General features: G+C 46.4%; 1 protein-coding gene across 3 annotated transcripts; it reads left to right on the forward strand.

Moving 5' to 3' along the window:
* The first annotated feature begins 5,374 nt into the window (after nucleotides 1-5,374).
* Nucleotides 5,375-21,123, forward strand: LOC143826977 (serotriflin-like). 3 transcript variants are annotated; one of them, XM_077316062.1, is made up of 8 exons: nucleotides 5,375-5,813; nucleotides 9,688-9,734; nucleotides 10,731-10,844; nucleotides 12,478-12,568; nucleotides 15,000-15,145; nucleotides 16,145-16,239; nucleotides 17,799-17,887; nucleotides 20,511-21,123. In XM_077316062.1, the coding sequence occupies exons 2-8, from the start codon at nucleotides 9,690-9,692 to the stop codon at nucleotides 20,636-20,638; spliced, it is 708 nt and encodes a 235-aa protein (XP_077172177.1). In that variant the 5' UTR covers nucleotides 5,375-5,813; nucleotides 9,688-9,689; the 3' UTR covers nucleotides 20,639-21,123. The 3 variants fall into 3 exon arrangements, with proteins under 3 accessions (XP_077172177.1, XP_077172197.1, XP_077172187.1); XM_077316072.1 differs by having other exon boundaries at nucleotides 5,721-5,818; XM_077316082.1 differs by lacking the exon at nucleotides 9,688-9,734 and having other exon boundaries at nucleotides 5,709-5,818.
* The last annotated feature ends 4,795 nt before the right edge of the window (nucleotides 21,124-25,918 follow it).

The raw sequence follows: 25,918 nt of genomic DNA on the forward strand, positions 1-25,918 counted from the left end.
GCCATGGCGAGCCCAAGGTCACCCAGCTGGTTGCATGTGGGGGAGCGCAGAATCGAACCTGGCATGCCAGATTAGAAGTCCGCACTCCTAACCACTACACCAAACTGGGTGGAACTTGGGGAGGGGTGAGACCTCAGTGGGTTATAAAGACTATACAGTCCACCATCGAAAGCTGACATCATTGTCAGGGGAACCGATTTCTGTCTATTGGTGTTCAGTAGTAATTCTGAGTGATCTCCCGTTGGGGTCTGGAGACTGGCAACCTTAATTTATAGTTAAGTTTCCCTTTCGCAGAAAGACTATTCCTGCTCCCTAAAAGGAGATGATTGAGCATATTTTCTTCTGCTGCCAGCTATATGATCTCACATGAGCCAAAGTTATTCACCCCCTATTAGATGCAAGGCCACATTAGTCTAGTGCAGAGCGGATTAGAGGTCTTCTGTTGGAGGAAAAGCCTCAAGTTATTCAAGCCTGACGAAAGAACAGGGAACATGCTTAAAGTTCCAGAAACTGATCCTTTGACCTATTTAAAGCTCTTAAGTCTCCAGACCCCAACGGGAGATCACTCAGAATGACTATTGATTATCAGTTGAGAGAAATCAGTTCCCCTTACAATGGTGGCAGCTTTGGATGGTGGAATGTATGGAGCCAGTTTGGTGTAGTGGTTAGGAGTGCAGACTTCTGATCTGGCATGCTGGGTTCGATTCTGCACTCCCCCACATGCAGCCAGCCAGCTGGGTGACCTTGGGCTCGCCACAGCACTGATAAAACTGTTCTGACCAAGCAGGGATATCAGGACTCTCTCAGCCTTACCCACCTTACAGGGTGTCTGTGCTGGAGAGAGGAAAGGGAAGGCAACTTTAAGCTGCTTTGAGCCTCCTTCGGGTAGAGAAAAGTGGCATATAAGAACCTACTCTTCTTCTTTTTAAATATTTTAGAATTTCTTTTCCCATTTAAATAATAGCAATTAACTGATCTTTTATTCTTAAGTACCATAAGCTTTATATTTCTTATATTTTTCTATTTTGGTCTATGATCATATAAATAAATATTGATATAGCAAACTTTAGACCTTTTGATTATCTTACACAGGGCACAATTCAGAGGTACATGATAGGCACGAAGACACCTGCAATATTACAATATAGACACAGATTCATTACACAGATTCAGCCCTTGACCCATTTCAGTCAGGTTTGTGGCCTGGCCATTGGGTAGAGACAGCACTAGTTGTCCTGACAGATGACCTCGGTGTCAGGAATCAGGCAGAGGTTCACTGGTAAAGTCCCCTTAAATGAAGCATCTGAGATTTCCAGATGAAATCCAAAGAAAGGCTTTATTAAGAAGGCATTACAGCAGAGGAAACAACAGTCAAAGAGTTCCTAAACAAAAACTTTGGCAGAGACACAGAACAAAGACACATGGACATCTTTATAGTACATGTTTGATAAGGGAAGGGTCAGTGGCATTTCGGCGGGAGAGTAAAAAAGACAATGAACTGTTGAGATTCACAGGCCAGGCCAGATGGCCAGGCTTTGAAATACAATGTAACCTACATGTTATGTCTCTAAGCACTAAAAGGACATTCCGGGCTTTGAGATAAGGAAGTGCCCTGTTGGGAAAATAGGGAGGGATCCGGGGAGGCAGTCAGAGGGATGAAGAGCAGAAGGGTCCTGACATATTTATGATGACGGGTTCAAAGGGGTATCAGACATGCATAAATGCAAGGCAAACAAGGGGGCATGAATTGAGTTCATGACACTCAGCTACCTCTAGGGCCCCCTCACACGCCCGGAGGAGGGACTTGGGGGTCCCGGCTTTTCTGGAAATCGTTCATGGGACTTGCGCACCAAAATTGGGGCTACAACATCCTCCGTATCCACTCATTCATTCTCATAATCAGGGTAGAAGAAGAAGAAGAGTTGGTTCTTATATGCCGCTTTTCTCCTTCCAGGCCACCGAATATTGTAAGCGTCAACAATGGAGTCAACAATGTCCAACAGCTCGTAGTGGGTCTCATCCCCCACCATCACCGGGGGGGGGGGAGAAACCACAAGATGCCACTTGTCCGGTGGAGGCGCCTTTTTCAACAGGCTTACATGAAACACTGGGTGCACTTTGTTGCAGGACCTCGAGAGGTCCACGTGCATGGCCACCTCCTTGATCAGTTCCATCACCTTAAAGGGACCCACAAATTGATAGCTGAGCTTTTTACAGGGCTGGCAGTTCTTCAGATGCTTGGTGGAAATAAACACTCCATCTCCCACCTGCAAGCTAGGAGCTGGTTGGCACCATTGGTCAGCGAATTTTTTAAAGTCCCCCTTCACCTTTTGAAGGGTAGCTATCCCCTCCCCCCAAGCCTCCCGGATCCTGGTAACCCACTCGTCCACCCTCGGGGGCATGGACCCTTCTTCACTCGGAGGACTGGTTAGGGTGGGAAATGGTGGGAAGGTGTAGCTGTGGACTACCTTGAATTCCTCTGGACGTTCTGGACAGATAGGCACAGGTGCGTAACTTCCCATCCCCTCCCCTTCTGGAGGAGGACTCCACTCACAGCTGAATTCGAAGCGTCAACTTGAATGACGAAGGGTTTGTTTGTGTCGTGGTGGGATTGGCACAGTGGTGAAGAGCCGTTTTAACTCTTAAAATGCCAGTTGGCACTCGGACATCCAAGGCAGCGCGGCACCGGGCCGGTGCTCCCTAGCATCCTTGTCCTTTGTTTTCAGGAGGGCAGTGAGGGGAAGCGCTACCTGTGAGTAGCATGGGATGAAATCACAATAAAAGTTAGCTTACTATAAGAATGATTGCAGCTGGCGCCGCGTGCTTGGGGTTTCCCATTCAAGCACAGCTTGCATCTTTGACAGGTCCATTTGGATCCCCTCCACTGATGCCCTCTAGCCAAGAAAGTCCACCTGCAGGTGGTGAAACTTGTACTTGGATAGCTTGTGTTTGGCCAGGCTCTGGAGTACCTCCCACACAAGTTTCATGTGGTCAGATTTGTTTTGCTATTCACCAACATGTCATCAAGTTAAACAATGACCCCCGCATAAAACAAATAATGTAACACCTTGTTAATCACATTCACGAACACGCCGGGTGAGCCACTCAAACCGAACAGCATCACGCAGTACTCAAACTGCCCCAGGGGGGTGTTAAAGGCAGTCTTCCATTTGTTCCCCTTTGTGAGCGGAAAGACTGCTATGATACAGCGTTGGAGGCATGCGGCAGAAAGTTAATTTGCAAAAAGCAGAGAGCTGCACATTTACTCATGGCAGTTTTTGAAATATCAAGGCTTATACCAACTCCAAGGCTTATATCAACTCAATGTTGCTGGAGGGAGGGGAATGTAGGGTCACCATGAATCAGTCATGCATGTTGCAGATGGAAAATTTAAAGTGCCCAAAATCAAAATGCAAATTGAATTCAGTGTAGATGAGAGGGATGCATTCAAACTGGAACTAGGTAAAAAGCTTTGTGCATACTATACACTGGTGTCACAGCTACAAACTATTACAGCTAATGAAATCCTTCCAAAGATCTACTGTTGGGATTGAGTTAAGGTGAGCCAATGTAAAGACTTGGTGATATTTAGAAACTGTCAGGTTGTTCAGATATGCAGGGCAAAATTTTAAATATGCCAGTATCCAAATCAGAATAACTTTTTTGGCATAAGCATAGTTAACAAGAAAGAACCTTTTAGCTAGATACAGATTCCATTTAAAAAGTGATATCTTTTAAAACAGGTAAGAAAATCTTGGCTAATATTATAATGAATGTTGAATCCTCGTCAGTATAACATAAATATTTCAGTTCCTTCAAGTGGTTATCCAAGGCATGGCGAAGCTGTGCAAACTGGGACATTCCAGGAGTATGTAAGATATCTGGTAATTCACACCCATGAAGACAGAGACTGGGGGATTCTGAGAAATCTGCCAGCTGAACAAGTTGAGTAGGTTACCAGTTTCTGCCTGGTTATTTCAAGGCATTTTGAGGTTTCCTACTGAATCAAAGGCCAGTCAGCAATCCTATTTAGTTTTGGATTGTGCTCCATTTGGGGCAATTTAATTTAAATGTATCTGGCATTTCTTCTTTCAGTACTAATTTATGTTTTGTTCTCTATTCAATTAAGTTCTATTTCATCTGGGCCTTTTGGTTTGTTTTTTTTCTACACCCTGTCTTTCCTCTCTCCTATTTTTTTTTTTTTTTTTTGAAATGGAGAGTAGGCTGGGTGGGGACTGCCATCTCGGGGCTATGTTCCCTGCTTCGTCTGTCTTACCCTGTTTTATTTGTCTCTTTGTATCAGTTTGTTTAATCTCACTTTTTAAATATCTGGCTTGTGTTTTTAACTTTCTCTTTATATCAGTAGCTGGGAGATGGAGAACCCATCCTAGTGACAATTCTGTGGGTTTAATCCTATTTGTTTTATTTTTATCTCTCATTTAAGCTCTGATATTTTTAACTTGTTCTATTTTATTTTGATATTGATGTTATCATTTCATGTTTTTTTTTAAAATTTTATCAGGCCCTTTAGCTGGCTTTTAACATATTTATTATTATTATTTTATTTTATTATTTTATTTTATTTATTACCTGCCTCCCCCTGAAAGCTTGAGGCGGGTTACAACGTATGGATACAACCCCTTAAAACCGATTTAAAACAACAATACAATGCAAGCCACCCCATAGAAACCAAGATGCTGTGGCAAAAAAACTCCTACTGCCACTCCTATAGGGGGCCCCGGATCTTTCTTGCTGCCTGGCCTCAACCATAGACCTGGCGGAAGAGCTCTGTTTTGCAGGCCCGGCGGAATGCTTCCTCACAATTTATTTTATTTGGGACAATGTGACTGTAAGGGGATGGTCATAGTCTATGATATAGACCAGGGGTCGTCAAACTGCGGCCCTCCAGATGTCCATGGACTACAATTCCCAGAAGCCCCTGCCAGCATTCGCTGGCAGGGGCTTCTGGGAATTGTGGTCCATGGACATCTGGAGGGCCGCAGTTTGACGACCCCTGATATAGACTATAGTCTCCTCGATATGTTGTTTCCATGGCAAGTTATGCTGAAAAAGTATACCCAAATATGGAGATTATTCAACTTGTTCTCAATTTTGACCATTAATTTCCCATTTATGTTGGATGTTCCTGACATTTAGTAAAACTCACCACCTTGGACTTATCATTGTGTCCCCTTGCTCAGACCGGAACTGAAATCCTCTCCGTAGCTGTCCTCTGTCTCCTCCTTCTCCTCTCCCTTTTTCCTCTCCATCATTCTACATGGCCTCCATGGAGACCGGTCTCTCCCGTAAAGACAATGGCCTCATGCTGCCACACACGTGGTGCTGGACAAGCTGGCTATTTATGATAGGGGAAGGTGCTCTTTAGATTAGGCTTCTCTCTCTCTCTTTTCAACTGCAACCGGAATGTAAATAGGATCTACTTGAAGTTTACATTTTTCGCAATATACTTCTTGGGAGATTTGTTTACCTCATTCCATATGACATTTTCATGACTGGGCAAACTCTGCTATATTAACCAAACATCCCAATTAAAAACAAAACAAAACTGTGTTTTGAGCAAATAACTGTGTATAAAATGTCACAGTTAAACTGGAAGCTTTACAGCCACATTATTTGAGAAAAAGTAAGTCTTTAAAAAAATGCATCCTGGTGGTGATCTGGATTTGTGTGTAAGACACTCCTTCTCAAAGCAGGAAGTGTTCTGGCCATATATACATGGCCTTTCCAGCACGTTTCTCAGGTTTACCATCTCTAGACCTTCAGAAACCACAGAAAAGAACATACTGGGAAAGGTAAGGTAAGCCTTTGTTTTAACTATCTGGAATTCTACCCGACACAGAATGATTGATATTCCGAGATGCTACCTGGCAATCAATTCCAAAATGAAAGAATCAGTGCTTGGTATCTATGAAGTTTTCTTTCGGTGTATTGGGATCCACTATGAGATCCATGAAGCTTTGTCATGTGTTATTGGGCTACAAAAGACAATTCCCATGAGCTAAAACTAAATAGCTTGGCAAAAAGGGAAATATTTATTCATGCAATTTATAAACTGTCTCTCATTGTGATGTCTCATTGTGATAATTTGATACTAAGTCTAAACACGTTACTGTTTTGGGTTGCAAACAAATACCCAAAGAGTTTGAATGATTTTAATTAAATGAATATAAATAATTGGTAATGTTCCAGTGTAGCATTAAGAGTTGTGAACTCTAATCTAGAGAGCCAGCACAGCAAAACAAAATCAGAAACCAGTGGCACTGTTAAGACAAACAAAGATTTATTCAAGGTCTAAGTTTTCGAGTGCAAGCACTCTTCCTCCAGGTTTGATTCCCCACTCCTTTTCCACATGACCCAGCTGGGTAACTTTGGGCCGTCCATTGTTCTCTCAGAGCTCTCTCAGCCCCTTCTGCCCCCCAAGGTGCCTGTTGCAGAGAGAGGAAGGGAAGGCAGTCATAAGCTGCTCTGAACCTCCTTAAGGTGGAGAAAAGCATAGTACAAAAGCTGCTCTTGAGTACCAGCCTGGTGTGAAGAACGGTAGACTCCAGTCAGGAGAACCACGTTTGATTCACTCACCCACCTGAAGCCTGCTGAATGAGTCTCAGATCTCTCAGAACTCTCTCCACCCCTCCTACCTCACAAGATGGCTGCTGTGGGGAGAGAAAGGCACAGAGATTGCAAGCTGCTTCGAGACTTCTTAAAGCGGAGAAAAGCAGAGTATAAAAACCTACCCTTCTCCTTCCACTGAAATCAGGAATGCTTATTTGTCTTGGATGAATGTGTTAAAATGTTAACTTTGCTAGATTGTTAAAGCGAAGTATTACAGGGAATGAGAGTGATGTTCCTTGAGAACAGCACATCAGGTGGGAAAAGTGCAGTCCACTATAACAGTGGCCCCCAACCTTCTTATCACCGGGGACCACTCAGCGCTTGACAATTTTACTGAGGCCCGGTGGGGGGGGGGAGATAGTTTACTCCTCTACTCTCAACCACTGTCCTGACGCTCTCTGATCGCTATGGTCATGTTTAAACATCCCTCCAAAATAAGATACAGACATGCCACAACAATGAACATAAGGAACATTTTATTTTCATGGAAATTTTAACTCATGACAATGACAAATCAGTGGGAACCCTGAGCTTGTTTCTCTGCAACGAGATAGTCCCATCTGGGAGTGATGGGAGACAAGGACACCCGAAGTGTGTTGTAAAGGGCCGGGGGGGGGGGTGAAGTAAAGGGCCGGGGGGGGGAGAGAAGGCGTCCTTCGGGGCCCACCTCCAATTAGTCGACGGACCACATGTGGTCTGCGGCCCACAGTTTTGGGGATCGCTACCCTATAACACCACCTTCCAGTGAGAGGGGCAGTTTCAGGCATCTCTTTAGGGTAGTCGCCCCCGCCCCCAGCCACGGGTTTGCAATGGGATGTGTGTAAGCTTGTCATGTCCAGGTTGGGAAACTTGGCAATTTGAGGATTGTTGTTGTTATTTTTATTTCAATTTATTCCCTGCCACTCCCTGGCCGGCTCATGGCGGGTTACAGCATCTTATAAAATCCCCATTAAAACACCCATTAAAACATAAAACCCCACATGACGGGAAAACCCACTCCCACCCCCATTACTAGTGGGATGGAGAAAGGGGTCTGCTAATATGCTCAAACCTGGGGGGGGGGGCGATGATCTACCTCGCCATCCCCAGCCTCAAGAGCTCTGTCTTACAGGCCCTGCGGAAAGCTGACAAATCCCGCAGGGCCCACAGATCACCCGGGAGCTCATTCCACCAAGTAGGGGCCAGGACTGAAAAGGCTCTGGCTCTGGTGGAGGCTAGGTGAGCTTCCCTGGGGCCGGGAACTACCAGCGAATTTTCGCCCGCAGAGCGTAAGGCACTGTGGGGGGCGTAGGGTGATAGGCGGGTGGGGCTTGGGGACGATAGGAAGCTCAGTGGGGCACAATGCCATAGAGTCCACCCTCCAAATGGACTCCAGATGGTGTTGTAGTTAAGGCTGGTGGACTCTAATCTCGCCCCCCTCCACATGCAGCCAGCTGGGTGACCTTGGGCCAGTCACAGTTCTCTCAGAGCTCTTTTAGCCCCACCTGCCTCACAAGGTGCCTGTTGTGGGAAGAGGAAGGGAAGGCGACTGTAAATTGTTTTGAGACTTGTTAGAGAAAAGTGGGGTCTAAAAAGCAACTCTTCGAAGCATCTGTTTTCTCCAGGGGAATGGCTCTCTGCATTAATACCCCTGGAGGTGTTAATAAGGTGCTGTTCTGGAAAAGGTGTTCTTCTGGGCAAACTCTGCTGGAGGCTGACCTTCCTAGCCAGGTTACGTATACGGAATCAGCTTGTATCTTCTTGCTGCACTCTGTCATCAGTATTTGGGACCCACCTGTATGAAATAAGTTCTGGGATGTGGAGTTGGAAGGCTGCACCTTTGCCCTGGGAGATGAGGCAGCCATGGCTTCACCGGCTTGTTCCTGTCCTGATCCTCCCTACGCATGAAGCTGCCTTCTACTGAATCAGACCTGTGCTCCGTCAAAGTCAATACATTTCACATCACCTCCTACCAGATCCTTTTAACTGGTTCAGAAGATCCAGTCATTAATGTCTTTGTTTGATCTTATGATGTGTGTTGAATTCACTTACCCTTGACTATTTTAGGTAGCCTTAAAAGTATGGCTTACAATCCAGCCGTACTACAATTGTCTGAAATTCTATCTGTAACCATTCGTGCCTTTAATACTTGAGAAAAGGCACTAAGGGCGGAGCGCTATCCGGGCTGCTGTCCAGATCATGTCGAATATCTGCACTCTGCTTCAGAGTGAGTGGGCCAATCTGGGCACAGCCAGAAAAAATGTCCACACCTGGATTGGGCTGGCCCCTACGACACCTGCCCTCAGCAACTGGCCATGAGGCGCACTCACAGCCTTGAAACCAGATGCTCTCCATCCGCAGAGGGTGGTGCGCCTGTGACCAGCCAACACTCCAGATGACCGACAGCCCGGCTGCCTGCCCAGCTGCCTGCCCCCAATCTTGCCCATGCTGCCAGCGCCACAGGCAGGTAGGTGGCGGAGGCTGGCGGTCCTGCTCCGCCCTGCCCAGCCATCCAGGAGACCGGGACCGCTGTGGCCAGCAAAGCCCACCAGCTGCCCACCAGCCTGCATGCCTGCTGTCCACCTCACCAACACCAACCCCACCTTGGTAGGGCAACACCGCGGCCACTGTGTCCTCCCTCCGCTAGCGCCTGTTACATCCCTGTGTGCAACGGGCTTTCTAGGTAGTGAAAATATAAAGAGAGTAGAAATTAAGCCTGCTGTATCAAAAATACAGCGGGGGCTAGTGGGCAGTGGGTGGATGCGGGAGTCCCCGGCCTCCCCCACCCACCCCCTCCCTCCTCAGCTCTCGGCTTCAGCGTGGGGCTTAGAGAAAAGTGCAATTCAAAAACACCTCAATGAATAATAAAAGTTGTTGTGAGCCATGTAGGAGGTCCGTGGCAGTTATCGCCGTGGTCTCCCTCCTGTCTGGCTAGATATGGTGAACTATTCTCAATATTACTCCCCCCCCAAAAAAGAAAAAGAGACCTGAAAGAGGGAGATATATGCATGAATCTTAGTGCTCCAGCACATCAACACATGATCCTAACCTTATGGGCTGGTTATTTTGATCCCACAGAAATGCTTCTTCCAACCTTATTCCTGTTCTTGGCTGTTGGGCTACAGGTATGTGCTACTCTAGAACAGGTATGATTGAGCTTTCAGACCAAACATTGATAGGTTACCAACTAAATTGGTAAATTCTTGGAGATTGGGGGACAGAGGCTTTGGGGCGGGATCTCAGGAGGAGATTTGGGTGTGGCATCTGAGCAGGGCAGGATTTGGGGAGAGGATGGACCATAAAGATCATGATCCAAAGCACCCATTTTCTCCAGGGGTACTCATCCCTGGAGTCTGCAGATCGGTTGTATTTCTGGTACCCACCTAGAGGTGGGTGGCCCTAGGTCAATTCTACACATTCCTTCTAGGAGGGGGTAGTTATGTGAAGTGCTTCAAAGCTTGGCCAAGTGAAAGTAAGACAATTTGTATAAGGAACCTTAGCGTCACATTGGGTGAGGTTAAGGTGACCAGATTTTAACATCGGTAAAGCGGGACACCATTGACTGGGGAGGGGGGGTCTTGATTAAAAAGTTGGTCTATATGGAGCAACAAAAAGTTTCATAGAACTCATAGAATACGAAAATAGTATTGTAATGTATATTTTTAAATTTCAACATAAGTACAATTTGTCAGGTACTCCCAGATGTCCCTCCAAAAGTGAGACAATCTGGTCCCTGATGCAAACAGCCTCGAAGATCAGGAGTGGTGTCATGGTGTCAGTCAAGTATCTGGGAGAACTGGGACTGGGTCCTCACTGCTCCCATGGAAGGGCACTAGACAACCATGGGCCAATCACGTTCTCTCAGCCTAACCTTCCTCACAGGGTTGTTGGAAAGATTAAATGGAGGAGAGGAGACTGATGGGTCCCTGTTGGGGAGAAAGGTTGGGTATAAATCAATAAAATAAAATCAATAATTATGCTACAATATTGTTTTAGGGTAAGCATAAGAAACAGACCTGTATATACCATTTTGGTTGTTATCTAGAGTGATCCCCATGTCGTCCTCATGATAAGCAGAGGAAACAGAGGTAGCCATAGTTCTTGTTGTTATTGAACTTTAGGCAGGCGCATCATCAGAAAGCGGAGTCTCTTCTGAGGTCCAGAAGGAAATTGTCGACACACACAATGAAATGAGGAGGAATGTGAATCCAACAGCCAGCAACATGCTGAAAATGGTAAGATGCAGTTCACAGATGTGTTTTTGAAAAACGTCCTTTTGCTGCGATCAGTGGCCCATGAGCATTGACACTAGCTTACCAAACAATCTTGGCACATTTTTTGATGCAGGGGCAACTCCTCCCTTCCTCAACCTTTGCTGCAGGTACAGAAACCTGACAGCTGGTGCAGAGAAGGGGTTAGAGGCAGCCTTTTTTCAACCTTCTGACCATGGAGGGACACCTGAAATATTTTAATACTAGGGATAAGGCCCATTTATAAAAATGGGCAGAGGTTGGGCGTAGTGAGAATGGGCTTCGGAGGGCGTTGGAGGGAGGCGGCGGCGGCGTAGTATTGGGCAGCAGGCAGTCGTGCAAATGGAGGTAGCGGCGCAGCGTGGGCTGGGGGGGTGGGGCGAGGAACCGGGAGGCGAAGGACACATGCTCGGGGATCCGGTCATGCGTGCAGGAGCGTGGGGGCAGGGTGCTGGAGGCGCGGCAGCGCGTTGGGCTCGGCAACCAGGCATGCGCGTGACTCTGCGCATGCCTGGTTCATTCCAGGGCCGGTGGAGCAGCCGGGCAGAACGGGGCGGCTGGGGACAGCGTTCGCGAAATGGGAAGGAAGGGACCAGGCTGCGTAGGACCGGGGAAGGTGAGCGTGGTGGTGGCGAGGCTGGATCGGCCTAGGAAAGGGCTGGTGGGGAAGGTCGGGGACGGGAGCTGGGAGTTAGGCAGCGGCTGGTTGTTTGGGCCTCGTGTCGGGGTGGGAAGGGGTCTGGGTAGTGTGGGGGGGTTATTGGTCGGCGGCAGGGTGGGTGATTGTGTGGTTGGAGGGGTGCTGGAAGCGTGGGAAGCGTTGGCAGGATGGGAAGGGGTCTGGGGAGGGTGGGAGGGTGATTGGACGGTGTGGGCGCGGGTGAGTGTGTGTGTGTGTGTGTGTGTGTGTGCGGGCAGCATGGGAAGCAGTGGCGGGGCACGGGGAGGGTGGGGGGTTAGCGGACGGTGTGCAGGTGCGTGACTGTGTGTGCGTGTGGTTGTTTTAAGGGGGGAATTGGCGGGGGTGCGGGAAGGGGTGTGTGGACGAAAGAGGGCAGTTTTCGCGTCGCGGGCGTGTAGCGTGGGTAGGGGTGGGTGGGAAAGGAGCTGGCATCCCGGCTCCTTTCCCCAGGGCGCTGGGAAGGCCGGAGGACTCATCGTGGGTGAAGACAGTGTGCCCTTTGGTGCGGCGAGTCGCCTGGCAGGCGAGGCTGGGGCAAGCAGCCACTGGGGAGGCCGCCTGGCCCTGGAGTGGCACTCGGAAGCAGCTCCTGATTCGCCCCTCCGAGTTTTTATCACGGATAGAGCCCGCCCTTACTCCTCCCTAATAGCCCTTAGGGCTTTATTTAATCCGCTCCGCAGGAGCGGTTAAAGATAGCCCCAAAATCAGTTTGCCTTTTTAGCCACTTTTTAGCCACTGATTCATGTTCAGTATCTGGTCTACTAACCCTTTTCAAAAATGAAATTTCTATTGACCAGCTACTTGAGAGGATGAAGGATGGGTCCTCATCCCACCCCTCACCAAATAGCCACGGAGTAGGATTTCATAGTATGCCCCCTGTATGCCCACTGAGGGTCTTTGCCACAATTTAACTGAAATATCTCTTCGGTTTTAAAGGTCTGGAACAAGAGCATCGCTGACAATGCAAAGAAATGGGCCGATAACTGCAGCTTAACAGTCAGTCCCAACGAAATGCGAACTATAGACGGTAAGTATGGCTGCCAACTCTGGATTTGGGAATTCCTGGAGATCTGGGGGTAGAGCCTGGGAAAGGCAGGGCTTGGGAAAGGAAAGGAACTCAGCGGGATATAATGCTGAAGAAGTCACCCTCCAAAGCTGCCACTTCTGTCACCTGCGGATCAGCTTTAACTCTGGGAGAGCTCTATGCCACCCTCCCTGGAGGGTGGCAACCCTAACTGGAATGAAGAGCAATTTGAAGCATTGCATAGCACTGAGAATACCTTTAATCAGGGGTAGTCAACCTGTGGTCCTCCAGATGTCCATGGACTACAATTCCCACGAGCCCCTGCCAGCAAACGCTGGCAGGGGCTCGTGGGAATTGTAGTCCATGGACAGCTGGAGGACCACAGGTTGACTACTCACCCTGCCTTTAATGGCATAACAATTCACGCAGTTCCACATAGCCACAACTCAGATGAACATAGGTGGAGGACACAGTTTAGCATTTTTGCAAACCCCCAAACATTAAATGTTAACATTGAACAAAGTACATTGTTGGCCAAACCTAAGTAGAATGAAGAGCAATTTCCAGCATTGCACAACATTGAAAGCCAGTGTGGGGTTATAGGGGTTAAGTGCATCAGTCTCTAATACGGTTGTGCACAGCAGCGTCCAAAACGGCCGTTCCAGACCAATGCAGCCAGTGCTGCACCGTGGAGGGGGGAGGTGTGGGCGCCGGTATTTCAGTTATGTACTGGCGCAGCACTGGCTGTGTTGGCCTGGAACTCCCTATATATATATATATAACCCTAACCCTAACCCCCTCCCCTCCCCCCTGGTTCTACAGACATTCTGAATGCAAGTGCCGGGGGGGGGGGGGAGCAATTTCAGGGGGAGCTTGATGACCTCACAACCCAGATCTTCCTTGCCCTGGCCTCAACCAGAGAATCTGGAGGAAGAGCCCCATTTTGCAAACCCTCTGGGACTGAAAACGTTCTGCAGCTCTCCCGGGAGCTCATTCCACCAAGTAGGGGCCAGGACCAAAAAGTCCCTGGCCCTGATGGAGGCCAGGCCAACCCCCCTCGGGCCACGAGTGCAAAGCCCTGCAGGAGACAAAAGGAGACAGGCGGTCCCACAGTTTGTTCAACATCTTTATGTGCCCTCTGGCCCAGCTGGTGCAGAGTTTTGGGCTGGGCTGTCATCAATATGCAGATGACACCCAGCTCTATCTCCTCATGGACATCCCCCACCCCAGATCCATTTGCCAGGTGTTTAGAAGCCGTAGCTGGATGGTTAGAACAGAGTTTCCGGAAACTTAACCCCTACAGGATGGAGGTCCTGTGGTTGGGAAGGAAGGTGGCAGGATCAGGAAGTCTGTTTAATCCTGGCCGGATGCAACTGACCACTGCACCCCAATCCAGGAATCTGGGGGCAACACTAGATGCCTCATTATACAATGGGGGCAGAGGTCACTAAGGTAGCTCTCCAGGCATTTTCCCACCTTCAATAGGCAAGGCTACTAGTGCCCTACCTGTCTCCTGAGCACCTGACCACAGTGATCCATGCAATGGTCACGTCCAGAATTGACTTCTGTAACTCATTCTACGGGGCCTGCCCTTGTCCCTGACCCATAAATTACAGCTGGTACACAATGCAGCTGCAAGGTTCCTCACTGGAATATCTTGGAGGACCCATATTCAGCCAGTGCTGAGACAGCTGCATTGGCTGCCAATTGTGGTCTGGATCTGGTACAAGGTTTTGGTTTTAACTCTCAGGGCTTCATCACAGAGAAGAAAATCGAGCTTCAGGAGCTTCCAGGTGTTAAAATCAGTGCTGAAAGCAAAATAAAGTACATGGGAGGAAATGGGAACAGGGAATGGACAGGGCACTGTGAAGGCTGTAAGAGAGGGGAGAACTCATGAGAGGGCAGGAGAAAAGAATGAGTAGGTGGGACCAATGGCTGGCAGGAGGACAAATTGGCCAGGTGGGCAGAAAGGCTGAGTGGGTGGGTGGAAGGACGTAGAGCCAGAAGGAGGTCAGGCTGTAGAAGAAGAGGGCACATCATGGAACAAGAACTGTGCTCTTCTATTGTCCTCTTCTGCTAGAGGATGAATATTTTTTTCATTTTGTTTGGCGATCTCTCAGTGATCCTCCTTCTCTCCCTCCCTCCCTCCCATGTTTTATTTGCTGGTTGTAGTCTTTTTATGGATTTTACCCCTGTTTTAAATTTGTTTCAGTGATGTAAGGGTATGTTTGGGCAGTGGTTGGTTTTAATGCTTTTAAATTTTCATTTTTATCACATACGTTTTGATCTTAATGGTGTCCTTTGTCAGGGCAGAAAAGCATTTGCGAAAGACATAAGATGAGATGCAATGAGATTGGGGAAGTCAGGGCCTCCCTGACAAACCCTCAAGACCCTCCTTTGCTCATAGGACCAACAATATATATTCTTTCTACAGGAGTTTTATGTGGCGAGAATGTATTCATGGCCAGTTATCCCAGCTCCTGGTCGAATGCAATCCAAGAGTGGCATGATGCAGGATCCAATTTTGAGTATGGCGTTGGGGCTATTGACCCAAAGAAGAGCATTTATGGTTATACCCAGGTATGAGCCAAAATTCTGGTGGTGTTAAGCAAGTAATGCATTATTTTGTAAATTCAATGACTAAAACCATGAAAATAATGCACAGAATATTTTCTCTTGTAGTGCTATAGTCTCCCCCCCCCCCTTATTCTTATTGATCACAGAAGCATACCTAACATTTCAGTTTGAGTACAATAGTGCTCTTGTGGCCCTTCCTGGCATGTCCAGGGATTTTCTGATTGCCACTGTGGGATGGTAGGTGAATTTCCTCCAGGTCAGACTGGATTCTGCAGATTTTTGGTGGTGGGGGGGGGATCACCTGGGCATGAAATTGGGGTCACTGTGGGTGGGCAGGTAATTGTGAGTTTCTGCATAGTGCAGGGGGTTGAACTAGATGATCCTGGAGGTCCCTTCCAACTCCATAATTCTAATAGCATAAAGAGCCCAGTGATACAATAGCAGTCATATACTGGAAATATTTACAAACTAAATAAATAAGAACCTAAGAAACTTGCTGACTCAGACATGCCTCTAAACGTGGAGGTTCCCTTTAGTCCTCTTCTCCATGAAGCTGTCTATCCCATTTCTATGCCTGAGTCCATCAATACATACTCTGGCAACAAATTTCACAGTTTGCTCACTCATTGAATAAACTCCTTTTGTCCATCCTGAATTTACCACCCATCAGCATCACTGGATGCCACCCAGTTCTGATATTCTGGCCCTGAGCCCCCGGAGACAGCGGTATATAAATCTTTAAACGTCCCGCGGTGCAGGGCGCCACGGACTAAATAAAACAGCAAGGGCAGGTTGGGAGGAGTTAGGGCGGGCTCTGTCCAGGTATTTCCCATCCTGGAGCTGGCAAATCTAACCATACCAGGCATTCGTCATTCTTTTTTCAGAAAACACTTCAGTGCTATGATTCTATAAGAATTTCTCTTCTCTTTAACAGGACATGAACTCTGTATCAAAACGTGTGTCAAATTGAATACATCTCTCCCCACCCCCTTATGTCCACAGATTGTTTGGTATAATTCATACCAGGTTGGATGTGCTGTCGCTTATTGCCCACATGTGAGTTTCCCTTACTTCTACGTCTGCCAGTACTGTCCTGCGTAAGTATAATCCCTCCATTAAACGTTATTCATCCACCCTGAGTGCTTTTTTAGAGGCTTATCTATAGCTCCTATGTACTCGGACTGCTCCCTATATTTGAATTTGTGTGAACAAATTAATTGGCTCATCTGTTGATGCAGCAGCTGGACAGAACAGCTTTTGAGTACAGACAAGTCTGTTTTCATATTGGAACCCCATTGCCTGGAAGAAATTGCTGAATTATGACTGTTTGTTCCAAATTTCTCATTTGTGGGAAATCTTGTAGCTCAGCAAGCCACAAGACCTCTACAGAAAGTTGTGGCTATGATTCCTTTTTAGGCCTAGTTTCCATATTTCCTGATGGGAACTCAGACAAGAAATAAATGCTACATTTATTTCCAAAGCTTTTCAGCATCCACTGAAGACTTAATTATTTTAGACAGCTTTCTGGGTTTGGCACAATCTTTTGATTTAAACTATTTTATTATAGGGATGCCAGCCTCCAGGAGGGACATGGTGGTCCTCTGAAATTACAATTGATCTCCAGACTACAGAGATCAATTCCCATGGGGGGAAAAGATGTTTGGGAGTGTGAATTCTATGTAGGGTTGCCAGCTCCTCCAGTAGAGGTGGGGATTGCTTGCTGATCAGCTGGCCAGCAGGAGAAAGACCAAGGCCTATATGACGTTGCCAGTGATGTGGTGATGTCATTTCTGGCATGCATAGGAAGTTACATCATCACATTTACAACAGCTGGGCAATGCTCTTGCATCTGGGCACATATCATAGAACCCATTCTTACCATAGAGCAGAGGTGGTCAAATAGTGGCTCCCCAGCATGCGCTGGCAGGGGCTCATGGCCATTGTAGTCCATGGAGAGCCTCAGTTTGGCCACCACTGCCATAGACGTTTTGCCCAAATACCAGAGTACTGACATGATTCCATAGCATGATGATGTCATTTCCTGTACATTCAGGAAATAATACTGCTGCATTGCTGGTAACATCACCTGGGCCTTCCTCTTTCTCATGGTAAGTCCTCCCCATCCCCTGCTAGTTTCCAGGAGGGGCCTAGTGACTTTATGAGGTGCCAAAGGGAGAAGGCAGAGGGCAGCTCCCAGGTTATGACAAAGACAGATAATATCCATACACACTTAGTGATGTAGACCCCTGAATGTCCATGCATACAAAGTCACTCACTGCAACAGAACCTGTAGAAAATAAGCTGTGTGGAAAAGGCTGTATTTTCTGGTGTGCTAACAGTTTAAGCCTGCATGAAATGATGTACCACTTCAGTCTATAACTGGAGGAGTTGCTATTTCAATGTCTCAATCCATTAAAAAAGCACTTATAGATCAAAACTAATGCTTAAATCTTCCTCTCTGCTCACTTCCTACATGTCAAAACACATCTCCCCACCTGCTATAACAATATCAGTGGAAATCCCGTCCCACACGGGGTGGCTTAAATACTAATTTCAGCCAAGTCAATGCTGTGGAATGAATTCTGCATGGAACCTGACATGTCTTTTTCATAAGCTGCTCAGTGACAAATTGTTTTGCAATGCTTTGTGATTTCAGAGGGAACATCGTAAGCCAGTTGGTGACACCCTACAAAAAAGGTCCATCCTGCGGAGACTGTCCCAACAACTGTGAAAATAAACTGTGCAGTAAGTTTCCAGTGACAAAATGTTTTCCCTTTGGACGGCCTTTATCCTCTTCTAAAGTAACTGTGATGGCTTTGTGAATTACATACACCAAGGCCATACACAAGGGATTTGTTTTTGTTTTTTTTTGGGGGGGGGGGGTTAACCCCCTTTGACAGACCCACATAGCGAGGGGTCTTCTATATCTTCTATCAATCATCTATCAGTCATCTATCTGTCTGTCATTGCTTTGAGAGAGCCAGTTTGGTAGTGGTTAGGAGTGCGGACTTCTAATCTGGCATGCCAGGTTCGATTCTGCGCTCGCCCACATGCAGCCAGCTGGGTGACCTTGGACTCGCCACGGCACTGATAAAACTGTTCTGACCAAGCAGTGATGTCAGCGCTTTCTCAGCCTCCCCTCCCTCACAGGGTGTCGTTTGTGGGGAGAGGAAAGGGAAGGCAACTGTAAGCCACTTTGAGCCTCCTTCGGGTAGAGAAAAGTAGCATATAAGAACCAACTCTTCTTCTTCTTCTTCTTCTTCTTCTTCATCGATCTATCAACTAGGTAGCTATCTAGCTAACTAATCTATTTACCTTTCTAGCCATGTCTATCCAACATGTGCGGAGTGCAGCTTTTCCTCACTCCTTAAAACGTCCTGGCCGCTCTGTCAGCAGCTCTCCTGAATATTAATGGGCTGGAAGAAATAGCCAACAGTATTTTTTTGCTCTGTAATCCTTCCTTTAAGCCACTTCCACAATGTTGCTCTCCTCCCTTTTCATCTCACAACAGCCCAGAGAGGACCGTTAAACAGAGAGAAACAGTAGCCTGGGCCCATTTCACAGAGTTCCACAGCTGAACAGGGATTTTGAACCTGGATGTTTCAAGACCGTAGTCCACGTCTTTAACCACTATCACTGGGGTTTCCAGCTCTGGGTTGGAAAATACCTGGAGACTTTGTGGCTGGAGCCAGGAGTGGCCAGGATTTGTGGCAGAGAAGGGCCTCAGTGGAGGGTAATGCTATGGCGTCCTCCCTCCCAATCAGCCATTTCCCCCAAGGGAAACTGATCTCTGTAGTTTGAAGGTGAGCTGCAATTCCAGAGGATCCCCAGGCCCCACCTGGAGACTGGCATCCCTACAGGCATCTAGAATCATAGAATCACAGAATCATAGAGTTGGGAGGGGCCATACAGGCCATCTAGTCCAACCCCCTGCTCAACGCAGGATCAGCCCTAAGCATCCTAAAGCATCCAAGAAAAGTGTGTATCCAACCTTTGCTTGAAGACTGCCAGACTGGCTTTCAGTGCAGAAAGTTTGGAGACAGAGTAGGGAGGAAATTCATTTTACAGAATACGTACCATGCCCTTCCATGGTTGTAACAACAATCATCACAGAAGGTAAATGCAGAGGTGTACACTCTCTCTTTCTCTGTCTCTCTCTGTCTGGAAGATTGTATCTTTATGGCTTCTACTACTGTCGATTCTGAATTGGGGCATTCCTGGGGATTTGAGAAGGCCCTCTGTGTGGAGGAGGGTTTGAAGAGGAGAAAGACCTCAGCAGGACCTGGTGCCACAGTGTCCGCCCTCCAAAACTGCTGAACTGATCTTTGTATAAAATTTCCAGGGGGAATTGGGCTGGGGGGGGGATTTTGGGCAGTGGACTGGGGGCTCCCTGATGTGCTGATGTCACATGGAGATGTCAGAGGAGTTGGGGGAGATGCTTTGGCTTTCAGGGAAAACTCCAAAGTAGAATATTGCCCCCCAGCTAGAGTGCCAGAGCTGCAAATGATGGCTCAGCAAGTTTTTTGGGTGGGGGATTGCTCCCACGTTCTTGAACCCCTGGAGAGAGAGGTGCCAAAGTGGGGAATCCCCTCGCCCTGGTATCCCTATCTCTGTAGTCTATGCCACTTTTAGCATCTTGGGGGAAGGAGCAGAGTTTTTGTTGAAAAGTTGCCAGATGAGGCCCAGAGAGCTCCTGGAATTATAATTGGTTTTCAGACAACAGAGATCTGTTCCCCCTTAGGATTCCCAACCTCCAGGTGCAGACTGATAAAGTTGCTCTGACTGAGCAGTAATCTCCGGATTCTCTCAGCCTCACCTCCCGCACAGGGTGTCTGTTGAGGGGAGAAGAAAGGGAAGGCAACCGTAAGCTGCTTTGAGCCTCCTTCGGGTAGAGAAAAGTGGTATATAAGAACCAACTCTTCTTCTTCAGTAATTTCAGGGCTCTCACAGCCTCACCTCCCTCACAGGGTGTCTGTTGTGGGGAGAGGAAAGGGAAGGTGATTGGAAGCTGCTTTGAGACTCCTTTGGGTAGAGAAAAGTGGAATATAAGAACCAACTCTTCTTCTTCAGTAATTTCAGGGCGCTCACAGCCTCACAGGGTGTCTGTTGAGGGGAGAGAAAAGGGATGGCTATGGTAAGCCGCTTTGAGATAAGAAAAGTGGCATATAAGAACCAACTCTTCTTCAGCAATATCAGCCTCACCCACCCCACAGGGTATCTGTTGTGGGGAGAGGAAAGGGAAGGCTATTGTTAGCCGCTTTCAGACTCCTTGGGGTGGAGAAAAGCGGCACGTAAGAACCAAATCTTTTTCTTATTCTTCTTTTTGTTGTTCACATCTAACTTTGTCTGTTTTTCTGGCTCTCTTCAGCCAATCCCTGCAAGCATGTTGATGTTTTCCCACACTGCCAACAGCTACTTCAACTGTTCAGCTGCACAGAGAAAGTTATGACTGGCAATTGTTTGGCCACTTGTAACTGCCAAGCAGAAATTAAATAATACGCACACAAACGTCAGAAGACCTGTCACAAGATAACTGTTGCTGCTGGAAGCTCAAGAAGACACATTTTCTCTCTCTCCAGCGATTCAAAAGTTAGCCTATCATTTATTCATGACAAAAAGAGGGTGTTTCCAGAAGTTAAAGTGGGTAAGATGAATTCGGCATGCTCCTATGAGTTTGTTTTCCTCTGTTGTTTTGCAATTAAAAGTTGTGCTGAACACTTAAAACCTATGCATAGATGCTGCAAAATATTCAGCACTATCCCAAATTCTAACTTCACCTTTGCTTTTAGTGCTCAATAAAAGGGTAAGGAACTGCCCTACACTGAGCTTTGTTCAGTATGCTAGCTAGACATTAAATCAATCACTAATTCAAATGTTCATGAGCCTGATACTGGATATGAACCAGTATCCTCTTCTGTCGTTCCCCACCTCCTTTTTAATTATCTGTATGATTTAAAAAAAAATAAACTCTTAAGCATTAATGTTTTCCAGTTGGTTATGTTGTGGCATGTTCTTTTTACTGATTGTAGAGGGGAAAGGAAACACATTATCTTACTGGTCCCAGGTCATTTGTTCGCTTGTAATTCTCTGCCATTTCAGAAAGAAACAACCAACCATTCAGTCCTGGGGCTGGTGATCAGCTGCATCAGGGCATCCCTCAGCATAGCAAATCTCTCATCTGATTCCTTCAGCATGCACAGAGTTACCAAAGGAATTGGCAACAACAACAATAATCATCCTTAATTTTTGTATCTTGCCCTTCCTAGATAGCTCAGGGTGGGTAAAAGCATAAGTTAAAATAATCAATTTCTTAAAAGCCAGTTATAAATATTTTAAAAATCTATATTTACACTAGATGCAAAGCCTGTGGCACCCAGGGAAACAAGAGGCGCTAGGATGCACACCTGCCCCATGGCCTTCCTGGGGGCTGGCTACCTGGCAAAAGCTCCTGACTCTCAAGGCCCCGCCTCCAAACCTCAAGGAACATTCCTGACGTAGGGGTCGCCAACCTCCAGGTACGGCCTGGAAAACTCCTGTAATTGGAGGTCACTTACAGACTATAGAGAGTCTGTATCGATGTATGTCCAGATGGTTTTTAATGGGGTTTTTAACGGATTGTTGTAACCCGCCCCGAGCCTATTATGAGAGTGGTGGGCAATAAGTCAAATAAATAAATAAATATTTCCAAATAATCTCTTTGTAAATTTAAGCTTTGCCAACATAAATCACAGCCCTGGCTTCCCTACTAGCCAACAGCTTGTCCAACAGTATGCCTTTGAAATCATAGAATCATAGAATCATAGAATCATAGAGTTGGAAGGAGCCATACAGGCCGTCTAGTCCAACCCCCTGCTCAACGCAGGATTAGCCCTAAGCATCCTAAAGCATCCAAGAAAAGTGTGTATCCAACCTTTGCTTGGAGACTGCCAGTGAGGGGGAGTTCACCACCTCCTTAGGCAGCCTATTCCACTGCTGAACTACTCTGACTGTGAAAAACTTTTTCCTGATATCTAGCCTATATCGTTATACTTGAAGTTTAAACCCATTACTGCGTGTCCTCTTCTCTGCAGCCAGCAGAAACAGCATCCTGCCCTCCTCCAAGTGACAACCTTTCAAATACTTAAAGAGGGCTATCATGTCCCCTCTCAACCTCCTTTTCTCCAGGCTGAACATTCCCAAGTCCCTCAACCTATCTTCATAGGGCTTGGTCCCTTGGCCCCAGATCATCTTCGTCGCTCTCCTCTGTACCCTTTCAATTTTATCGACGTCCTTCTTGAAGTGAGGCCTCCAGAACTGCACACAGTACTCCAGGTGTGGTCTGACCAGTGCCGTATACAATGGGACTATGACACCTTGTGATTTTGATGTGATGCCCCTGTTGATACAGCCCAAAATGGCATTTGCCTTTTTTACCGCTGCATCACACTGCCTGCTCATGTTTAGTTTACAATCCACAAGTACCCCAAGGTCTCGTTCACACACAGTGCTACCTAGAAGCGTATCCCCCATCCAGTAGGCATGCTTTTCATTTTTCTGACCCAGATGCAGAACTTTACACTTATCTTTATTAAATTGCATCTTGTTCTCATTTGCCCATTTTTCCATTGTGTTCAGATCTTGTTGACCTCTGTCTCTATCTTCCGGAGTATTTGCCAGTCCTCCCAATTTGGTGTCATCTGCAAACTTGATGAGTAGTCCCTCCACCCCCTCATCTAGATCATTAATAAATATGTTAAAAAGTACCGGGCTGAGCACCGAGCCCTGAGGTACCCCGCTACTCACCTCTCTCCAGTCTGATGAAACACCATTGACAACAACTCTTTGATCAGTCCTGTTCCCCAAACATCTGAAATTTGCTGGATTGCAGTTACCAGGTATCATAATTTTATAAATCATATGGCCTAACACTTTGTAAAAAGTGCCTTGACTGGGATAGCCTAGGCCACGTGTGGCCAAACTATGGCTGTCCAGATATCCATGCACTATAATTACCATCTGGAGAGTCACAGTTTGGACACTCGTAGCCTAGACTAGCCCAATGTTGCCCAATCTTAGAAGCAAAGTAAGGGCCTTTGAAGAATACCTGGGTTATTATACAGAGGCAGACAACAGCCAACCACCTCTGAACATCTCTTCCCTACAGGTCACCATAAATGGTTGCAGCATCACAGCCCTTTCCACCACCACAATAATGTCACGGGATGGAAACTCCTTATTTGAGAAATTTCATATACTTCAAAAGATGAATATCCACCAGGAGGAGTCATCCAGATGGATACCTCCTGTTCATTCAGTAGCAATTCAAGAGCAAATCATCTATGCTCCAAGAGAAAGAAACACAGCAATTGTGAAAGTCTCTACTACCTCCTCAACTTTCTACCACTCAAGACGGTGCCTGCAGGCAACTCCCCTGGCAGCTATACACAGAAATCATCAATCAGCAGCTTTACTAGGGTTGGGAAATACCTGGAGAATCTGGGGAAGGAAATCTGAGTGGGAGGATTTGGTGTGGGAGGGACTTCAATGGAGAATGAGGCTATGGTATCTATCCTACAAAGCAGCCTTCTTGTCTAGAGGAACTTATCTATGTCATCTGGAGATGAGCTGCAAAACTGGGGGATCACCCAGGACCTACCTGGCGACTGGTATTCCTAAACTTTATCCATGATTCTGTGGTTTGTGGTTGTAGTTTTCTAAGGCCTAAGTCCCTTGCTAGACCAAGAAAGTTAGTAACTTGTTCCAGAAACAGAGCCTCCACCAAAAAGCTTATACTGTGCATTAGGGGAGCCACAAGGACAAAAGGCATAACAGATCAGAGGCTGCTAAAAGAGTGAATTACAGAAGACAGAAAAACATCTGGAATAATCCAGTTCATATGGACATAAAGGAAATAAATGTCCTTGGCAGAGATGAGGGAAAACACAACCATTATCAAAAAGGTATAGCACTTTTGCTGCAAGCTTGGCTGCCACGGTGTAAATGTAAGAATGAATATTATATCTTAAGGCTGTAAAAGTTAAGCTTACAGTAAAGTCTAACAGTTATAACTTTATAAGTACATACCAATCAAACTGTTTACAAAGGTACATTTTGGGAAATGAGACCTTAGTCGTAAACTATGTTTATTGCTATATTTGAGTCATTTTTTGAGGGTGTGACTAACAGCCATGAATTGGTGAGGCTGCCAAAGAGGAATATTCCCTTCATTTATAGGAGATATATGACTGGAGTCAGGGGAAATTAATTCTTCCTGCAGCCAAACCCAGCGCTATCCAGCTCTGAATTGGTTAGAGTAGCAATCCCCAACCTGTGGGCCGTGGACCACATGTGGTCCTTTCACTAATTGGATGTGGGCCCCGAAGGACGCCTTCTCTCCCCCCCCCCCCCCGGCCTTTTACTTCATCCCCCCCCCCCGGCCCTTTACAACACACTTCGGGTGTCATTGTCTCCCATCACTGCCAGATGAGACTATCTCGTTGCAGAGAAACAAGCTCAGGGTTCCCATTGATTTGTCATTGTCATGAGTTAAAATTTCCATGAAAATAAAATGTTCCTTATGTTCATTGTTGTGGCGTGTCTGTCTTTTATTTTGAAGGGATGTTTAAACATTACCATAGCGATCAGAGAGCGTTAAGGCAGTGGTTGAGAGTAGAAGAGTAAACTACCCCCCCCCACCGGGCCTCAGTAAAAGGCCTTGAGTGGTCCCCGGTGATAAAAAGGTTGGGGACCACTGGGTTAGAACACTTTAAAAACTTTTTTTTAATCAGTTTTTTTTAGGAAGGTGAGGAATGGTTCAATTCAATGAATGTATGTATAGTGCTTAATTTATTTGTTTTAGAAATGACATGTTGGCAATCCAACAGAAACATGAGAGAGCAAGAGAAAACTGCATGCTTAATTTTTAAAATTTGCTTAAGAAAAAATGATGGAGAAGTAACTATCCTTAAATGTAAACAATGAATCTCTACCTCAACAGATTTTTCCTTAGCTACTTAAAAATATTCAATTCTATTATTTAGGAAATACATTAAAGTAAAATTATTAATCTGATATGTAGAATCATAGAATCATATTGGAAGGGACCTCTTGAGTCAAATTCAAATTTATCGTAATACAGCACTGCGGCCAGATAAAACAGATAGCAAGGGAAAAAAAGCATTTCACAACAGAAAACTGTGTAATCAGGGAGCCAGTACAAAATTTAAAATATATAAAATTGTATAATTGATGGGTACATTATAAAAAACGAATAGTAAAATTCCTCTAAAATCTTCACTTAAGCTTAAGTTGTCTTTCCCGCATGCTAAGCGCATGAGCACAAAATTTGGCAACCTGCTTAATAATATGGCCCCTCCTATTCCACAGCAGGAATTTAACTTTTTCTTTGTTTGAGGTGTTGGAGGAATCCATGAGTAATGGGAGGATGAATTTATTTCTTACAGAGTTGAAGGTAGGGCACCTTAAGAGGACGTGTTCGATTAACTCTATCTCCCCGGAAATACAGGGGCAGAGTCTTTCAGCTACTGGAGATTACTTGAAGCGGCCCACCAGCATGGCAGAGGGTAACACAGAGCATCTAGGTAGTGTGAATGCTCTCCTATAGTATTTTGTTTCCAAACAGGACAGATAGTCTGCTGAGGCTTGAATATATCTGGAACACAGTGGTGTACCATACCGAGGGGAGCGAGAAAGATCAGTTTGACACGCTGTGTCCTCAATCCTTTGTTTCACTACAATTTTTGCCTGATCGTAACCTAACCCAAGTAGTGAAAGTGA

The sequence above is a fragment of the Paroedura picta genome, chromosome 1 (assembly GCF_049243985.1).
Source record: "Paroedura picta isolate Pp20150507F chromosome 1, Ppicta_v3.0, whole genome shotgun sequence".
Taxonomy (NCBI): domain Eukaryota; kingdom Metazoa; phylum Chordata; class Lepidosauria; order Squamata; family Gekkonidae; genus Paroedura; species Paroedura picta.

Coding starts and splice junctions, on each gene's coding strand:
- LOC143826977 (XM_077316062.1), top strand. CDS start 9,690: ATGCTTCTTCCAACCTTATTCCTGTTCTTGGCTGTTGGGCTACAG. Junction 9,735..10,730: donor TCTTGGCTGTTGGGCTACAG/GTATGTGCTACT, acceptor ATTGAACTTTAG/GCAGGCGCATCATCAGAAAG. Junction 12,569..14,999: donor CGAAATGCGAACTATAGACG/GTAAGTATGGCT, acceptor TTCTTTCTACAG/GAGTTTTATGTGGCGAGAAT.